At 40.9% G+C, this 18,072-nt stretch overlaps 1 protein-coding gene across 1 annotated transcript in view; it reads left to right on the top strand.

Moving 5' to 3' along the window:
* LOC127572810 (phospholipid-transporting ATPase ABCA1-like) overlaps positions 1 to 18,072 on the top strand; it is a 137,990-nt gene that overhangs the window by 74,929 nt on the left and 44,989 nt on the right. The window contains 11 exon segments of the mRNA XM_052020445.1: positions 4,551 to 4,748; positions 5,523 to 5,728; positions 5,879 to 6,055; positions 7,262 to 7,484; positions 8,895 to 9,116; positions 9,460 to 9,664; positions 10,036 to 10,149; positions 13,729 to 13,900; positions 15,144 to 15,275; positions 17,659 to 17,707; positions 17,710 to 17,800. Coding sequence (XP_051876405.1) covers positions 4,551 to 4,748; positions 5,523 to 5,728; positions 5,879 to 6,055; positions 7,262 to 7,484; positions 8,895 to 9,116; positions 9,460 to 9,664; positions 10,036 to 10,149; positions 13,729 to 13,900; positions 15,144 to 15,275; positions 17,659 to 17,707; positions 17,710 to 17,800 — 1,789 coding nt within the window.

Here is an 18,072-nt window from a genome sequence, read left to right as displayed (position 1 = left end):
AATAACTATACCAAATCCAATAGGATTATGATTACTCCTTCCGTAAGCGCTCCCATGGTCATTTTCCCTTTGGTCAGGTCCATTCCCTAAAACTATCCAGTACTGTCCTCTTATTGGGTTTTTCACATAGTGATTTAAAAAAAATTCTCTTGAAAACACTTTAAGAAGTTTATTTGTTCAGTCCCCTTTACACAAGTACTGTCCCAGTTATTTTTTCGAGTACAACTGCCTTGTTATTTTTGCATCTCAAAAACTTGCCTGCATATATTTGTTCTTTTACTTCCTTCATGTAGTCAAGAGACCCATAGTGCACTCTCAGTAATGTGAAGCCCCTTTATTTGTTCTTCAGTTCATCCCATGCAAGCCTCGTTTGCTGATCTTGTCTTGCATAATTTATAAAGGAAGCAGCATTTCGCCATACAATTTGATCAATAGAAGCAGAGTATGAATCAGTGTGTTGAATCTGTGTCTCCCCAGCCAGTTGTGCAGATGTACATGTGTGCTTGAGTTGGCTAGTGTTAGTGCCAATGTTGCTGTAATTATAATCACTAAGATACACATTGGAGCTTTCATTCTAACATTCCGTGGCTGACAACTGAGCAAAATGGCAATTGTTTAATGCGAGGTGCTGTAGATCGTGATTCAAGGCATACTCTACAGTGACCAGGTATTTGCCTTTTGAAAATTGACACAGATGTCCTGAGTTGGTAATGTTATTTGAATATTAATCCAGATCCCTGAACTAATGATCTGGAGGCAGATTTCGAATCCCAGCACATCAAATTCAAATTAATTCAATCGAGAATAAAAAGATGGTATGATTAATGGTGACCATGGAACCACTGGGCTATCTTAAAACCTATCTAGTTCATCAATCTCTTGGGATGCAATAAGTATTTCTTGTAACATTTTTCAGAATGTTTCAATGCATTCAACAACCAATGAAGCACCAGTTATAATGGGATTGTGGCAGCCACATTGTGCACAGCAGGACCCTACTGTCAGTACACAATAGTGCCAAATAAACTGATATTTCATTACTATTTTTTTGAGGGTCCTTTACAGGCAAGATCATCTATGGTAACACTTCTGCCCTACTTCAAAGAGCACCATGGGGTCTTTTACTTCTACCTGGAAGGATCTGAAATGAAAATCAGCAGCTTTAATAATGTGGCACTCCCTCAGTGTGTACCTCGGTGTCAATCTAGGTTTCTTGTGAAGTATTTGGAGTGGTGCTTAAACCCCACAACCTTCTGACTCAGAGGCATGGGAAGGAATTCTGCAATTCTACTCCAGCTTGGTCCACATGCAACTCCATTTCCACAGTCCGTGCATCACCCGTGCTTCATTGGTTGTAAAACCAATGCAGCTTGGGTTGCAGAGTTCTGGTAAAAGGTCTTTGATTTCAGATGTCCAACATCTGCACTTTTTTTGATTTCTCACTGGTTCCTCTGCATAATCCATGGCACCTCACATTGAACAACTGGCATTTTGTTCAGCTGTCAGAGTGTTAGAATGAAAACTTCGAAGTGCATCTCAGTGATTACACATTGCAGCAAAACTGGCACTAACACTAGTTTTGTGAAATGGTCCTGCAAGCCAGTTGTACCGTTGCAATTCAAGAGGCAGCTCAGCACAAACTTCTCAGGTTAATTAGGGCTTGGCACTAAGTGTTTGCTAAATCCATACCCCACAAGTATCTAAGCAGAAATTGTAGGACTGACTGCCACAGAAGTGAAAGACGTGGTGAGCACAGAGGAAGTCAGATAAGTTCGTGCAACTGGTTTACCATTGTTAACCATTAGCTTACTTACCCTGCTAAACCAATAGGGGGAAATTAGTCTTTAAACTTAAAATTATTCAGCTCAATCATTAACAATCTGGAAATGGTACATATTAGAAACATCCTGCAAGTTGTACAGTATTGGTGAAGGGGGAAGGCTAGTTTGTGTTCCAGTTGTGGGCTGTTGGTCGGAAAGCCCTTGGGAATGGGTGGGTGGGAAGGGGCTATACAGAGACATGGAATTTGCAAAAGTGAAACATAGAAGGGGACTGTCGCTCCCATTGTCTTGAAGCCACTCTAAGCCGCCGTGTCCCTGCCTCCCCAGGAGTCCTGTGTTTTACTCCACTTTGAATGTTTACACACACAGACATACATGTGCAGCTGTGTGCACACAGAAAACAGTCCCCTACCAACCACCACCGCCTAACACAATCTCACAAAACTGTTGTTAGTGTAAACCGTTCTAATGTACACTGACACTGAAATATAATGTTACTTTCATTCACCATTAACCAGTGCATGTTGATCACTACAATGATTTCATTTTCTCTAGACACAAGAAAGGATCCGGGATTCTGACTTGTTTAGCTTTATTTAGAGATCAGGTGTATAGAGGTCAGGTAGCTATCGAATAACCCATTTTTAAATCTAAAAACCTATATTCTGTTGCAAACAAAACAAGCCTAGTTAAAGTAAGGCAAGTGTGAAATCAGTTTTAATGCTCATTAATCTGAATTTTTCTGGCATGATATTTACTCAATGTACTCATTCTTTGTGAATAAGTAAGCATGCAAGTCAAGTCTGGTTTGTAACCAAAGGGCATACAGTATGCTAAAGTGGGGATTGTTTGTATTGTGGTCAGGTTTGTTCTTTTGCTGCCTGTGAATGGCTCGTTACATTATATTGCCCCCTGGTGGGTATTACAGGGATTATGCTGTAAATTGAAAGGCATTGCAACTTCTTGGAATGTTGCTTCTTTAACATAACAAAAAGATGTCCTGGGGTGTGCTGCAGAGTGCTATCAAACAAAAATTGATACCATGACACATATTAGGGAGAATTGGTCAAAGAAATGAGCTTTAAGAAGCACCTTAGAGATTGAAAGAGAAGCAGAGAGATTTGGGGCTTTTAGAGCTTAAAAGACTACTGTCAAGAGAGCTGGAAAGATCAAGAGGCTGGAGTTAGAGAGTGGAGAGATCTCAATGGTTTGTAAAGCTGGAAGAGAATACAGAGATAGGGTGAGCCGAGACCATGGTGGTTTTGATAATGGGTTGAAAACTTTAACATTAAAATAGGAAGCCACGTTGTGCACAGCAGGACCCTACAGTCAGTACACAATGATGCCAAATAAACTGATATTTCATTCTTATTTTTTGAGGGTCCTGTTCAGGCAAGATCATCTATGATAACACTTCTACGCTACTTCAAAGAGCACCATGGGATCTTTTACTTCCACCTGGAAGGATCTGAAATGAAAATCAGCACTTTCAATAATGTGGCACTCCCTCAGTGTGTACCTTGGTGTCAATCTAGGTTTCTTGTGAAGTTTTTGGAGTGGTCTAGGAAGCCAGTGTGAGTTAGCAAGCACTGGGACTTGGTGAACAGGACTGGGTGTGAGTTAGCAATGGGCAATTTAGCCCTTCATTGTGCATCTGAGATTAAAAATGTGGATATCTTCTGATATTGGGCAACATTACCTTGCCAACAGATTGGTTGGTTATCTGATGAGCCCAATGGTTATGACTACTATAACTGCATTTTGAGGTCATTCATCTCCTCATTAAATTATATCATGAACGATCCATATCTTCACTCAATCTAAGTCACTTGTTACTGTGTCCTTCAATGTTTTGCCGAAAGACAATTTATCAACCTCTCCCTTTGAGAATTTCTATTGATGGAATGTATTTGGATTGAATTTCCTAACAATTCAGTGAGCAGATGCATTGTTTAGTCCCATACTGAGCCATAGATCTGGGAAGATTTCAACTAACTGATCCCTTCTTGGGCTGAGAGATGGGAAGTTCCTCATCCTGTACATACAAGGAAATAATCTCAGGCGTTTCTGCTGAAAAGCATACATGGATGTGTTTCTTCTGCAGTCCATTAGCACTTCATGAGATGACACAAAGTACAGGCACTTTGACTAACCATCAGTTACAGTTTTTAAGGTCTCAACAGAGGGAAAATGAGGTAAAAGTTCTTGTACAACATGCTTAGAAATCAGGAAAGGCCCACCACAAATGTGGTAGGAACTAACTCAATAGTGACCTACAAAGGGATCAAGATAAGCACTTGAAAAGGAAGATGTTCAGGGCTATCAGGAAAGGACAAGGGAGCAGAAATAATTGGATTAAATATAGAAATAGCTGGAAACACTCAAAGACCCATCGTCAGACCTGAAACATTAACTTTGTTTCTCTTTCCACAGATGCTGCCTGACTTGCTGACTGTTTCTAGCATTCTCTCTTTTTATTTCAGATTTACAGCATTTGCATTAATTTTTTTGATTTTTTTTTATATAAGAGCTCACATAAACAGAATGGGCCAGTTGGCCTGCTTCTGTTTTCTATGATTCTATGCTTTGAGAAAGGAAAAGGTGAAGGGAGACTGTCAAAAAGGGATAGGAAAATTTGCACCCCGTGTTCCTGAGTATGGATAGTTTTGAGATCTGATATTAATATTAAAATTCAGCACAAATAATGCCTTATAACCATTGACCGATATAAAGATGGCATTTGTTTCTCAACCATTCTTACCTTTGCAGAGTCTACTGAAGAAAGAGGTTATGGCTGATTACTTTGACTCAAAGTTGGCTGGAACCTCTTGGACAGTTACTGACCTCTCCAACTTTATTGCTAAGTACCCAGAAGAGGTTCAACATCCAAATAAGTCAAGATACACCTGGAGGGAGGCTTATAATGAGACGGAACAGGCAATTCACACAATATCACTTGCAATGGAGGTGAGTTTTAAGAACTCTAAGGTACCTTTCCGGCCCAATGAAATAGAACAATTTCATGTGGCCTGTTGGTGTTTGGTGTTGGGATCCAGAGGTAAAACTCTAATCTACCAAAGATGAGAGCCAGATTTGATCCCTAGCTAATGAATGGTACAAAAACTGAGAGGTTCTATTCATTACCAAACTTGATGAGGTTAAGGCACTTTTCTCTAGAAAATTGACATGTTAGGGGAGAGCCAGATGGAAGTGTTTAATATTCTGGGAGGACAGTCCCTCACATATTGAAATTAAAAGTAGTGGTCAGAAATATATGGTGTTACTGAAAATCTAGTAGGGAATTCAGAAGAAACATATCTCCTGACAGTAGTTGGAATGTGGAACACAACCTCAAGAAGTAATTGAGGTAATATCGTTGAAGGGTAAGTGAGATAAACATATGAATGACAAAAGAATAAGAGGCTGTTCTGATGGGGTAAGATAAAGAGGGGTGCAAAGAGGCTGGGGTAGAGTATTAACACCAGTATGGACCATTTGGGCTGAATGACCTGTTTCTGTGCTGTATATTCTATGTAATTCCATGTACGGTTCTGAGATTCTACCTTTAGACTTAACTGCTACAAACCTGAGAGTTCTGACCAATTTTTTCCATCTCCTGGCATGTGCAGTTGAACTCTGAGGAAGGCAGTAGCTAGTTTCTTGTTACAAACAAATCTTGATGTTTAACAGCTAAGAGTGCTACCTACCTTCCTGTTAACCATAACTTGTTACTGTTCCTAGTGTATAAAATGGGACAAACTGGAAGCTGTGTCTACTGAGGAGAAACTAATAAACAAATCCATGGAACTGCTGGATGAGAGGAAGTTCTGGGCTGGGATTGTGTTCCTTGGCTCTGACTCCAACAGTACAAAACCATCAGAACACATGAAGTACAAAATCCGGATGGATATAGACAACGTGGAACGAACAAACAAGATAATGGATGGGTATGGTTCAAGTATCTGCAATCACAGCAATAAAAGATGTAATGTTTTTAGTTAACAAAACAAAATTGTGTTGTCAGGTTCGCTTGCTGTTTTGTCTAACCCTTCTTGCTCAGAATCACTCACGTTCCTAATGTGATCTTTTTCCTGAAGGTACTGGGATCCAGGTCCACGTGCTGATCCATTTGAAGATCTCCGTTACATATGGGGTGGTTTCTCCTACCTGCAGGACATAGTAGAGCATGCAATTATCCGCACAGTGACCGGGAACAAGGAGGAGACGGGTGTATACATTCAGCAAATGCCATATCCCTGCTACGTGGATGACTTGTAAGTTCAAGAGAATTAGATTTTAAACTTCCACTTGATGGGTTTTGTTTTACCCTGCAGACCTCCCATAATACACACTTCGAATTACTATTCAATTAATAGTTCGAAATATTCAAGAGAGCAGAATGCTGTGCTCCTCCTGAATTTCCTTGCAGGGAAGTGTTTGCGGACTTGTATCTATCACCCCACTTACAATTTTTAGATGAAGGGTATCAACCCAAAATGTCGACTGTCCATTTCCCTTCACAGATGCTGCCAGACCCACTGGGTTCTTCCAGCTGTCAAAGTCAAAGTCGAGTTTATTGTCATAAGCACAAGTACATGTATGCACAGGTGCAATGAAAAACTTACTTGCAGCAGCATCACAGGCACATAGTATCATTCACAAGAAAAACATAAATTAAACATAAATTATACACTATTTTTACATGAAAGAACACAATTAGAACAAAAAAAAATGAAGTCCATTTTAGTGCAAAGTGATCAAAGTGGTCATAGTGTTGCTAAACTGTAGTGATTAGGGTTTTGCTGGTTGGTTCAAGAACCGAATAGTTGAAGGGAAGTAGCTGGTGGGGTGGGACTTCAGGCTTCTGTACCTCCTGCCCGATGGTAGCTGTGAAAAGATGGCATGGCCCAGATGGTGGGGATCTTCGATGGTTGACGTTGCCTTCTTGAGGCAGTGCCTCCTGTAGATACTACCAAATGGCGGTGGGGAGGGATGTGCCTGTGATGTATCGGGCAGAGTCCACTACTCTCTGCAGCTTCTTACATTCCTGTGCATTTGAATTGCCATAACAGAGCCTGATGCAACCAGTCAGGATACTTTCAACAGTAAATCTGTAGAATTTTGTTAGAGCGTTCAGTGACAAGCTGAACCTCCTTAACCTCCTAAGAAAGTAAAGACTCGCATGCTTTCCCCATGATTGCATCTATGTGCTGGGCCCAGGACAGGTTTTTTGTTTTTTTGCTCCAGATTCCAACATCTGCAGTCTCTTGTGTCACCAAATGATAACAAATGTTCTGATGTCAGGTTCACGAAGCTTACAAACATCTGCATGTGGCGCAGAGCAGTAGACTGAGATTTTCAATATGTTCACCTGACCTAAGAGATCACAAGAAAGCCTTTGTGTAAGCGCACTCACTCATGTCATTGTTTGAAGAATTCCAAAAGAAACAAATTCTTCTTCTTCTGTTGTCTGACCTTAGGTTTCTTCGTGTCCTGAGCCAGTCCCTGCCTCTTTTCACCACCCTGGCCTGGATATACTCAGTGGCTGTGATAATTAAAGGGATAGTGTATGAGAAGGAAACACGGCTGAAAGAGACCATGAGGATTATGGGCCTGAGCAGTGGCACCCTGTGGCTTAGCTGGTTCATCAGCAGTTTGATCCCTTTGCTCATCAGTGCTGGCTTGCTGGTAGTGATTCTAAAGGTAGGTGGAAATCTGCCAGATGATGATTAATTAAAAAAGTGAGGTTTTACATTGACTTCATCCTTTGCTAACTCATTCTGGAACACCACTGGCATCAGTGGATGTTGTTAGCAGTTGAAGGTGACTGCAGAGAAGAGTGTATAGGATAAGATATAAGATATCTTTATTGATCATATGTACATCAAAATACACAGTGAAATGCATCATTTTGCGCAGTATTCTGGGGGCAGCCCACAAGTGTCGCCACGGTTCCGGCACCAACATAGCATGCCCACAATTTCCTAACCCGTACGTCCTTGAAATGTGGGAGGAAACCAGAGCACCCAGAGGAAACCCACACAGTCACGGGGAGAATGTACAAACTCCTTCCAGACAGTGGTCGGAATTGAACCCAGGTTGCTGGCACTGTAAAGCATTACACTAACCACTACACTAGCGTGCCTGCCCTTGATTCCTTGTCCTGTTCCTTGAGTATCCTTGATTCATCTCCTGTTCTGTGGCTACAGTGCTGGCGATAGTTCAGCTGGGTGTCTATGGATGCTCCCCCCCCCACATCTTCACTTTACATTCCTGATATTCAGAAGACTGACAATGAGAGACAGTCACGCAATGTCTGCTGTAGGGTCAGGTGAATGTAGGAGTTTGGTGCAGGAATAGGCACTCAGCCACTCAGGCCGATTCTGCTGACCAGACTGTAACATCATCTCTGCATTTTCAACTACTCCCTGGTAGACTCCCCCCCTCTTGCTCATCAACAATCTATCTACCTCTGCCTTAAAAGTATTCAATGATTGTCTTCCACCACCCTTTCAGGAAGAAATACTCATAACCCTCACAAAAAAAAATTGTTGTCACATATGTCTTTAAATGATCAACTCCTTATTTCTTTAAACAGTGACCCCCTATACTTTTAAACTGTGAGGGGAGAAGGGATCTTGATTTAACGACTCACCTGAGAATTACCAACTCCAACTGTGCAGCATTCCCACAGTGCTGCCCTGGAAGCATCAGTCCAGGTTTTGTACTTAAGTCTCCAAATTACTATGGCCTTTTGACTTGACCAAACTGAAATGTTTGCCTGGATGCTACCATAAAAGAGTCACAGCCAGTGCTTTATGCAATCAGCTTTGCAATTGTGTCATATTTCGACATTCTAATTTCATGGCAGGTTTTGGAAGCAAATGAGATTCAAATTTAAGTAAATGTATCCTTTAAACAATCAGCTATTTTCTTTTTTGGTTAAAATTCACCTTGAATCAGAGGGTGTTGTTTATGTGTACATCAGAATATGACACTCAGCTTAATTGTATTTACAGAACAATTCAAATTTATTTTAGGTTTTTGCTTTTCAGTGTGGGATTTAAAGCTTTACTTAAATTTGATGGTGGTTTCTTTTCCATGTTCTTTCAGGAAGGGAACATCTTGCCTTACAGCAACCCCATTGCCGTCTTCACGTTCCTTGCAGTTTTTGGAGTGGTTACCATCTTGCAATGTTTTTTGATCAGCACAATGTTCTCAAAGGCTAACTTGGCAGCGGCTTGTGGAGGGATTATCTACTTCACCCTCTACCTCCCTTACGTGCTGTGTATGGCTTGGCAGGAGTACATTACCTACCCGGTCAAAATCTTCGCTGTAAGTAGGTCATTTCACCAACAGATATGACAATTACCTGTTTTGGAGGTAGCGTGTTGGCTCTGGAGAGCAATGTTATCAATGTAGTGGTATTTTGTGGCTCATCTTCTGCATCAAATGCCTCAAATCAGAAGAAGCAATGGAAGTGGCAGTCTCCAAAAGTACTCTCCAAAAGTAGAGCTTCTCCATGAGTGATTGCAGTTGTGCTCAGAGTGATTCTAGCTGCCATTTTCAAAGGAGCTCTTCATCATTACCAGCCTGGTTGTCAATCTACTTGTCACAGACCAGATCAATTGACTGACTGGCTGACCTTCTCTTTCCAATCTTCTAATTACATCTACAGAGTCTGCTGTCCCCAGTCGCATTTGGCTTTGGCTTTGACTATTTCGCCCAGTTTGAGGAGCAGGGAATTGGGGTCCAGTGGCACAATCTCTTTGCAAGCCCATTGAAAGGCAATGAGTATAACATCGCTACATCCATCATCCTCATGATAGTCGACACCTTCCTCTATGCAGTTATGACCTGGTACATTGAGGCAGTATTCCCAGGTATGGAAACGTTCTTATATCTCCTCACTAACAAGTGAGACATGTTGGTGTCACTGTGTAAAGGCTGTTGTATCCTGGAATAATTTTGGTCGTTTACCATTACTGAGTTTTGTAAGGTTGCGCACGCATTTCTAAATCATTTTGCACCACAAAATACAAAGTGATTTTTGACGTGTGCAGAATCTGTGGAAAGTCTCACAACAGTGTCTATTTCAAAGCAAACCAGGTCTATTTATATAGGCCTTATGGCTCTGAATAGCTATCATCCAACAAATAAATAAAAGAAGTTGGGTTTTCACTGACAGAACACAGTGCATTCTCTTTTATTACTGTAATTCTAGGTAATTTGTTGTGTCTTGTTTCGTATTCAGGTCAATATGGCATTCCCAAACCTTGGTACTTTCTTTTCACCAAGTCCTATTGGTGCGGAGACCCAGTTCAGAACATTAGACATTCTCCATATGAAAAGAGTAAAGATTCACGAAGTAAGTGCTTCAGAACAACCTTTGAAATGAGATTTCTTTAGAACTATTTTTAAAATAATGCTTTCTACATTTCAATGAGTGAATTGATTCAGGATATTAATTAAAGTAAATGATCACTCCAGAAACATTCTGGTGTGTGTAATCCAATGCTTATACTTGAGATTGATTGTTACTATGGGGACAGAGCCTGCTCTGTTCTTTGGATTTTAGTCAATCCATTCATTCCAAGGAGCAGCTTCCAGGAACCTGTTCCAGTGAGTGGTAAAGAACATAAATATTTTTGGTGAACTTCCAATTAATTTTCTCACGAACTCTAAATTTAGTTATCATAGCCTAGACTTTCTTCTTGGTGAATGAAGAGACACTCTTCTTTCTTCTGTTTTATCTTTCATTCTTAATAGATTAAACAAATGGTATGAGAAATGTTAGGTATTGATCCCATAAAATCAGAAACAGCCATTTCTATGCAAACTTGTTTAAAGTAAGTGCAAGGAAGACCCAAACAAAGTTGTCTGTGTCTGCCTCCAGACAACCCAGAGCCTTTCCAATATCTACAGTCAGGAGTGTGAGCTCCAGACATCCTCAACAACTTGAAGCTTTCTGGATTGGTACCATAAACACACCCTTGATATCCCTGCCTCCACCAGCAGTGCTCTGTGGCTGCAGTGTGTGTCATCTACAAAAGGCACTGCAACAACTTGTCACAGATTCTTTGGTAGTACCTCCCCAACCCTTAGATTTTATCTAAAATAACAAGGGTAGCAGGAACCAGCAGCAAGTTCCCTCTAAATCATGTACTATCCCAACATGGAGAAATATTGCTGGTGTTCCATTGAGTTTAAATCTGAAAATCCTTGATTCACCTAGAATTAAGGGAGTACCTTCACCACAGGAATTGCAATAGCCCACAATCACCACCATCTCAAGGACAATTGAGGGTAAGCAACAAATACTGGCCTTGCCAGTGACATCCACATCCTGTTAACAGATAAGTAAAATAATTGTAATCAACGCCTCCCCCACCAATGTAACAATGAGTGGCACTCAAAATACACACATTCTTCAGAAAATCTATACTTTCATTATTCTTCCTGTTGTGGTATCTCAATGCTGTGGTGCATTTAGACAACAGAAATAAATGTCCTTAGATTCTTCAAAGCTGGCCACCTTGCTCCAGTTTCTTGTCTTTAGTAAAAATAGAAAAGTACAGAAAACTCTGCAGGTCAGGCAGAAGAAGACTGAGTTATCATTTCAGGTCAATAACTTCTCATTAGGACTCCGTTCCTCTCTCCTTAGATGCAGCCTGATCTGCTAAGCGTTTACATCATTTTTGTTTACTCCATAACTTCTTACAAAGGTTACACAGCAGAATAGTTAAGCTATTGGATTTGTAATCCCATAGCCTTGATGAACCGTCAAACCTTTCCATATATTCATTGCTAAAATCACTACAATCAGTAACAGGCTAAGGTGATTGAGGATTTTGATGTAAATTCATCAAATGTCTGGATTAAAGTGCTAACGTTAGTAATGATGACTATAAAACTACTGCAGTGACATAAAATCAAATCTGATTTCCCATCTCCATTAGTGGAAAAAAATCTGCTGCCTTACTGTAACTCAATTGATATTGGTTTATGATTGTCACTTGTACCGAGGTACAGTGAAAAGCTTGTCTTACAAACCGATCGTACAGGTCAATTCATCACACAGTGCAGTTACGTTGAGTTAGTACAGAGTGCATTGACGTAGTACAGGTAAAAACAATAACAGTACAGAGTGAAGTGTCACAGCTACAGAGAAAGTGCAGTGCAATAAGGTGCAAGGTCACAACAAGATAGATCGTGAGGTCATAGTCCATCTTATTGTATAAAGGAACCGTTCAATAGTCTTATCACATGGGGTAGAAGCTGTCTTTACGTCTGGTGGTATGTGCCCTCAGGCTCCTGTATCTTCTACCTGATGGAAGAGGAGAGAAGAGAGAATGTCCTGGGTGGGTGGGGTCTTTGATTATGCTGGCTGCTACACCAAGACAACGAGAGGTAAAGACAGAGTCCAAGGAGGGGAGGCTGGTGTCCGTGATGCGCTGGGCTGTGTCCACAACTCTCTGCAGCTTCTTGCTGTCCTGGGCAGAGCAGTTGCTGTACCAAGCCGTGATGCATCCAGATAGGGTGCTTTCTATGGTGCATCGGTAAAAGCTGGTGAGAGTCAAAGGGGACAAACCAAATTTCTTTGGCCTCCTGAGGAAGTAGAGGTGCTGGTGAGCTTTCTTGGCTGTGGCATCTACGTGATTTGACCAGGACAGGCTGTTGGTGATGTTCACTCCCAGGATCTTGAAGCTCTCAACCCTCTCGACACCATTGATGTAGACAGGTGCATGTACACTGCCCCCTTTCCTGAAGTCAATGACCAGCTCTTATGTTTTGTTGACATTGAGGGAAAGGATGTTGTCATAACACCATTCCACTAAGCTCTCTATCTCCTTCCTGTACTCCGACTGATCGCTGTTTGAGATACGGCCTACAACAGTGGTATCATCTGCAAACTTGTAGATGGAGTTAGAGCAGAATCTGGCCACACAGTCATGAGTGTATAGGGAGTAGAGTAGAGTAGAGGACTGAGGACGCAGCCTTGTGGGTCACCAGTGTTGAGAATAATCGTGCCGGAGGTATTGCTGCCTATCCTCACTGACTGTGGTCTGTTTGTTAGAAAGTCAAGGATCCAGTTACAGAGGGAGGTGTTGAGTCCTAGGTCTCAGAGTTTGGTGACAAGCTTGCTTGGAATTATTGTATTGAAGGCAGAGCTGTAGTCAATAAACTACAATAGTCTAACATATGTGTCTTTACTGTCCAGATGCTCCAGAGCTAAGTGTAGGGCCAGGGAGATGGCATCCACTGTAGATCTGTTTTGCTGATAGTCGAATTGCAATGGGTCCAGGTTGTCTGGTAGGCTGGAGTTGATGTGTGCCATGACCAACCTCTCAAAGCACTTAATGATGGTGGATGTCAGAGCCACTGGTTGGTAGTCATTGAGGCATGTTACCTTGCTTTTCTTTGGTACCGAGATGATCGTGGTCTTCTTAAAACAGGAGGGAACCTGAGATTGAACTGTCCTCTGAAGTGTTATGGCAATCTATTCAGTTGAGGAAATAGGCACTATTTACTGACCTTGCACTCAATTCTGTGAATGAATACCAAAATATCTGCGTCAAACCAAGCAGAGTGCTTCGCTATATACAAGTGGACACAGTACAACCATCTGATGATTTAAACCATGCCATTCACATGGGTATTGTTATTCATGAAGATACTCCTGTTCAGTGGACATAAAGCTTGCCCTCAGTCAGTCAGGTTATATCCGTGGAAGGAGAAACTCACAAAACATTAAGGGACTATTCATTTGAACTATGTTTTTCTCTCCATAGGCATGAACAATCTGCTGAATATTTCCAATGTTTTCTGATTTTATTTAAGATTTCCAGCATCTGTGGAGTTTTGATTTTGTGCTATTAAGTATTGTTTGGGCTGAATTTGAGGATGGTCACTATGTGGTTGCACAATCACTTCTGTTCTCTTTCAGTCTGTGTGGAGGAGGAGCCAACTCACCTTCAGCTTGGTGTGTCCATTCAAAACCTGGTCAAAATTTACCGAGATGGCAAGAAACTGGCAGTTGATGGGCTCACACTGGGCTTCTATGAAGGGCAGATTACATCATTCCTGGGACATAATGGCGCTGGCAAAACTACCACAATGTAAGGAGACAATGCAAGGAATAAATCCTAGCAAGTTTACTTTATCTCCAAGACTAGATTTAAAACAGTCTTAGTGTTAATAATACATATAGTAAAAGTTCTGTTATCCAGGATATGCCAGACTTGACAGATACCAGGTATTCAAACATGCTGGTTAATCAAGAGTTATATTACCCAATGAATGTATCATATTGTAGAGAAAGAGATTACATAATAAGGACAGTTGACTGTGTGGGTTCATGGAAACTTCGGAGGAGTGCTAATATAAGTAGCAACATCTGAAACTACATTCAGTAAACCTGCCACAGTTATTACTGTTATATGCCAGATAACTCCGTTATGGAGCCCAGGTACTGGAGGATATTGAACTGCGTTGAGAGGTTTCTGAAATTCTTGACAATGCAGCATCTTGGATTGTAAAATGTTGGACAACAAAGTTTTTTGCTGTACTCATATTTGTCATGCATCATTACACACCACACAAACATTCAAAAGGGAGATGTTGACTTTATGCAACATTGAGGAATGGGTGACAGTGAGTTGGCAGCTTGTATCATGTCTCTTCCCATTTTTATTTGGTTCTCCAAGGTCTCTCCAGCATCCACAAGTCACCATCAGGAGTGCGATGGAACACTCTCCATTTGCCCGGATGAGTTCAGTTCCAATAAGGTTCAAGTTGCTTGACACCATCAGGACAAAGCAGTCGATTAGATTGGTATTCCATCCACCAACATAAATATTCACTCACTCAACCACTGACACACCATTGCAATCTACAAGATGCTTAGCACCATTTTTCCAAGGCTGTTCCAACAGTATCTTCTCATGCAGTGACCTCTGTCACCGAGAAATGATAGGAGAATAAGTACATGGAAAGACAAATGCCAACAGGTTCCCATCCAAGGCACTCCCCATCCTGAGTGAAAGATATATCATTATTACATCATTGTCACTGGGTCCAAGTCCTGAAACACTCTATTCAACAATGTTATATCTTTAGCTCTGTAAGTAAAAAATCTTTGAAATGCAAGGTCATCATATTGGAAATCCCTGTGATGTGAGTATAATCCTTGAATGAAAAAGTTTCAGAAAATTAAACCCAAATTTAAAATTAGCAAAAAAAAGTGGGATTAAAATATTTTCATTCAAATGCTTAAGTTTATTTAACATATATTGTAGGATAGTTTTAGATTTTGTAGGAGGTTTTCAGTATAGTGTCTAATGTTGTCAATCCTTTCTACAGGTCAATATTGACAGGATTGTTCCCACCAACCTCTGGAACGGCCTATATACTGGGCAAAGATATTCGTACTGACCTGAATTCCATCCGGCAAAGTCTGGGGGTGTGCCCGCAGCACAATGTCCTTTTTGATCTGTGAGTACAGTTAATGCATTTTTTGTTTACTCTCTCATGTGATGTAAATGTCGCTGGCAAGGCCAGAAATTATTGCCCCCACCCCTCTAAAAGCCCTTTGGAAGGTATGTGGGGTGGGGGGGGGGGGACTTTCTTGAATCACTGCAGTATTTCTGGTGAAGGCATTCTCACATTCTTGTTGAATAGGGAATCATGGTGGTTTGCTACAACTCTGTGGCTTGTCATGGTATTTCATAGGGCAGCTAAACATTAACCACACTGCTGTGGGTCTGGAATAACAAAGGGTCAGACTGTGGAAGGATCTGAATCCCCAGAGGACACCCGTGATTCACTTGGTTCTCAAGCAATCCTCAACACATTAAGCAGTCATCTTACTCATCCCGTTACTTATCATACAATATCTAAATATATAAAAAGTCAGTGATTTTTCCTGTATGAATTCTCCCTGTGCAGCAATATCAGTTCCCACCCTCTAGCTTGTAACATCCCTTCAAATAATGGTCATATTTTGATTGCCCCTGGATAACACCACACTTCTGAAACTTCTCCACAAAATCATGCTGGTAGAAACCATAAAACTGTCAGCAGTGATGATCATGTGTTGTGAGTGGGGTTTGTGTGAAGTGACCTTGTTGATAGCTTTGAGAGAAATTACAATGTGATGCATTATGGTTTAATAATGTTGTGAAATAGCATGTAGACTGATGTAAATCACAAATCTGCAGGATATAATAAATTGCCTAAATGATCAAAATTTAGATAATATGCAGAAGTGAAGAAACCGCAAAGATCTTGAAGTTTTAGATCTGATACTCAGTCAAAGCTAACCTCAGTGGAATAGAAACAAGGAGTAGTACTACTTCTGTGCTTTTGGGTTCTGCTTCTTATGACTATCGGTGACTCATTCACATAAGAACAGGATCTGGTCTTTCTGTGATTTCCTTAATACTGAGTAACCTGCTTAGATTCTTGCTTCTAATTTACTGAAGAAGAATGTCTACTTTGAGAAAATGTTGGTGCTTATTGTACAGCAGGAGGAGCCTGAACATTCAGGAAAAGTAGAGGGAGAAATGTTATTGAAGAAAAGCCAGTTGATCCTAGCCTCTTGTAGGCCATACCAGGAGCTCTAAATTTCCTACTCTGATCTTTAAGAGATTATCTAGGGGGGCTGTAGAATCTTAATCCACCTTCATTTCCATTATTTATCATTGAGTCAGTATTTCCCATACTTATCCTTTCTGAAGTAATGGAGTGTTGTGTGCAATTCATGGGAAAGTGCTCCTGCCTCTGAGCCAGAAGGTTGTGGATTCAAGTCCCACTTCAGAGACTTGAGCACAGAATATTCTGAATGATGTTCTGCTGCAGTACTGAAGCAGTGCTACACTGTCAGCAGTGTTGGTTTTGCTCAGATCGTTGCCTATCTGGAGATCCGCCCCTCTGAGCTTGGCTTCCAGCCACATTGCTGGAGCTGGAGCCCAGTGTTACCCAACAGGCGATGCGATGGAGAAGTCACTACGTTCTAAGGAGCAAAACCTGGGCAAATATATGAAATTGTTGTAATTTATATTTTATTTCCTGATCAGTATTTTTTGTTTCTTCTCCTTGTCATATCTCCTGCCATCTTTCTTTTGATTGCATATTATAACATAAGAGAGAGGAAATGGGCAACATCTTGGCTTGTTTAACCTAATCTAAACACCACCATCTAACTGACTAAGGTGATGTGAAGGGAGACCTTAGTGAACCTCATTGGCATCTTTTTTTTAGCTTTGCCTCCCCACAGCTGAAATGAAGACTTAAGTGACTGTAATTTGTTGGAAGTCACTTAATTTTCCAATGCACAAAGCGTATCTTTCATTTGTGTTTGTTTTTGGCAAGCCAGTGAACATTGACCATCCCTAATTGGCCCCTTAGCAGAGTGACTTGTCCAGACATTATACTAGGAAGCTGAGAATCAACCACATTGAGTGGGTTTGGAGTCACATATTGACTGGGGAAGAATTGCTGAATTCCTTTCAGGAAATGGATAGGTTTTTAACAACAAACTGGTGGGTTCCTGGTTAACATTGCTAGTAATAGGTTTTTATTGAAGATAAAATTACATTTAATATGCATTTAATATTGCATTTAATGTTGCATTTAAAAATGCAATAGAACTGAATTTAAATCTTCAGCTGTCACATCAGTTATTTGGTCTCTGCATATTAATCTCTGTGGTACCATACCTCTTGTTCATATAAGAAAAGTCCATAGAACTGAACTCTATCTTCAGTCTTTAGCTTGCAAGCAATGCTGCCCTACTTTCTCCACATAGTTGTTACCAAACACTGTGTAAATGCTCTATCACTCACTTTGTAACTGAAGCCTGTTATGGATCTGTAAGGCTTACTGTCGAGGAGCACGTTTGGTTTTACGCACGGCTCAATGGGGCTGGTCAGTGAAAGAAGTGAAGAGAGAGGTGGAGCAGATGGTCCTGGATGTGAAGCTGCCCAACAAACGCAAAGAAACAACTAATAAGCTTTCAGGTAGGCTGTTCCTCTGTACAGTGCAAGAATTTACAAAGAATGGCAATCCATTTATTTCATTGACACTTCTACTCTGTAACCTGTCATTCGTCTTTCATTAATGCATTGTTTTTATGTGAAGGAGCACATGTATCCTTTAAAGCGTACCCCTTTAATTAAGGGGCCCTCGTGTCTTCTCATTGGTTCACGTTAAGCTTTGCAGATGTTCTCGGAACTGCCTCAGGACGTTAAAGCTGCTACACGTGTTATTGTTCATAGGGGTAGTTAGAATC

Source organism: Pristis pectinata, chromosome 7 (genome assembly GCF_009764475.1).
Source record: "Pristis pectinata isolate sPriPec2 chromosome 7, sPriPec2.1.pri, whole genome shotgun sequence".
NCBI classification, from domain to species: Eukaryota; Metazoa; Chordata; class Chondrichthyes; order Rhinopristiformes; family Pristidae; genus Pristis; species Pristis pectinata.
The sequence above is the reverse complement of the archived record's forward strand: the minus strand, read 5'-3'. Positions and strand labels throughout refer to the sequence as shown.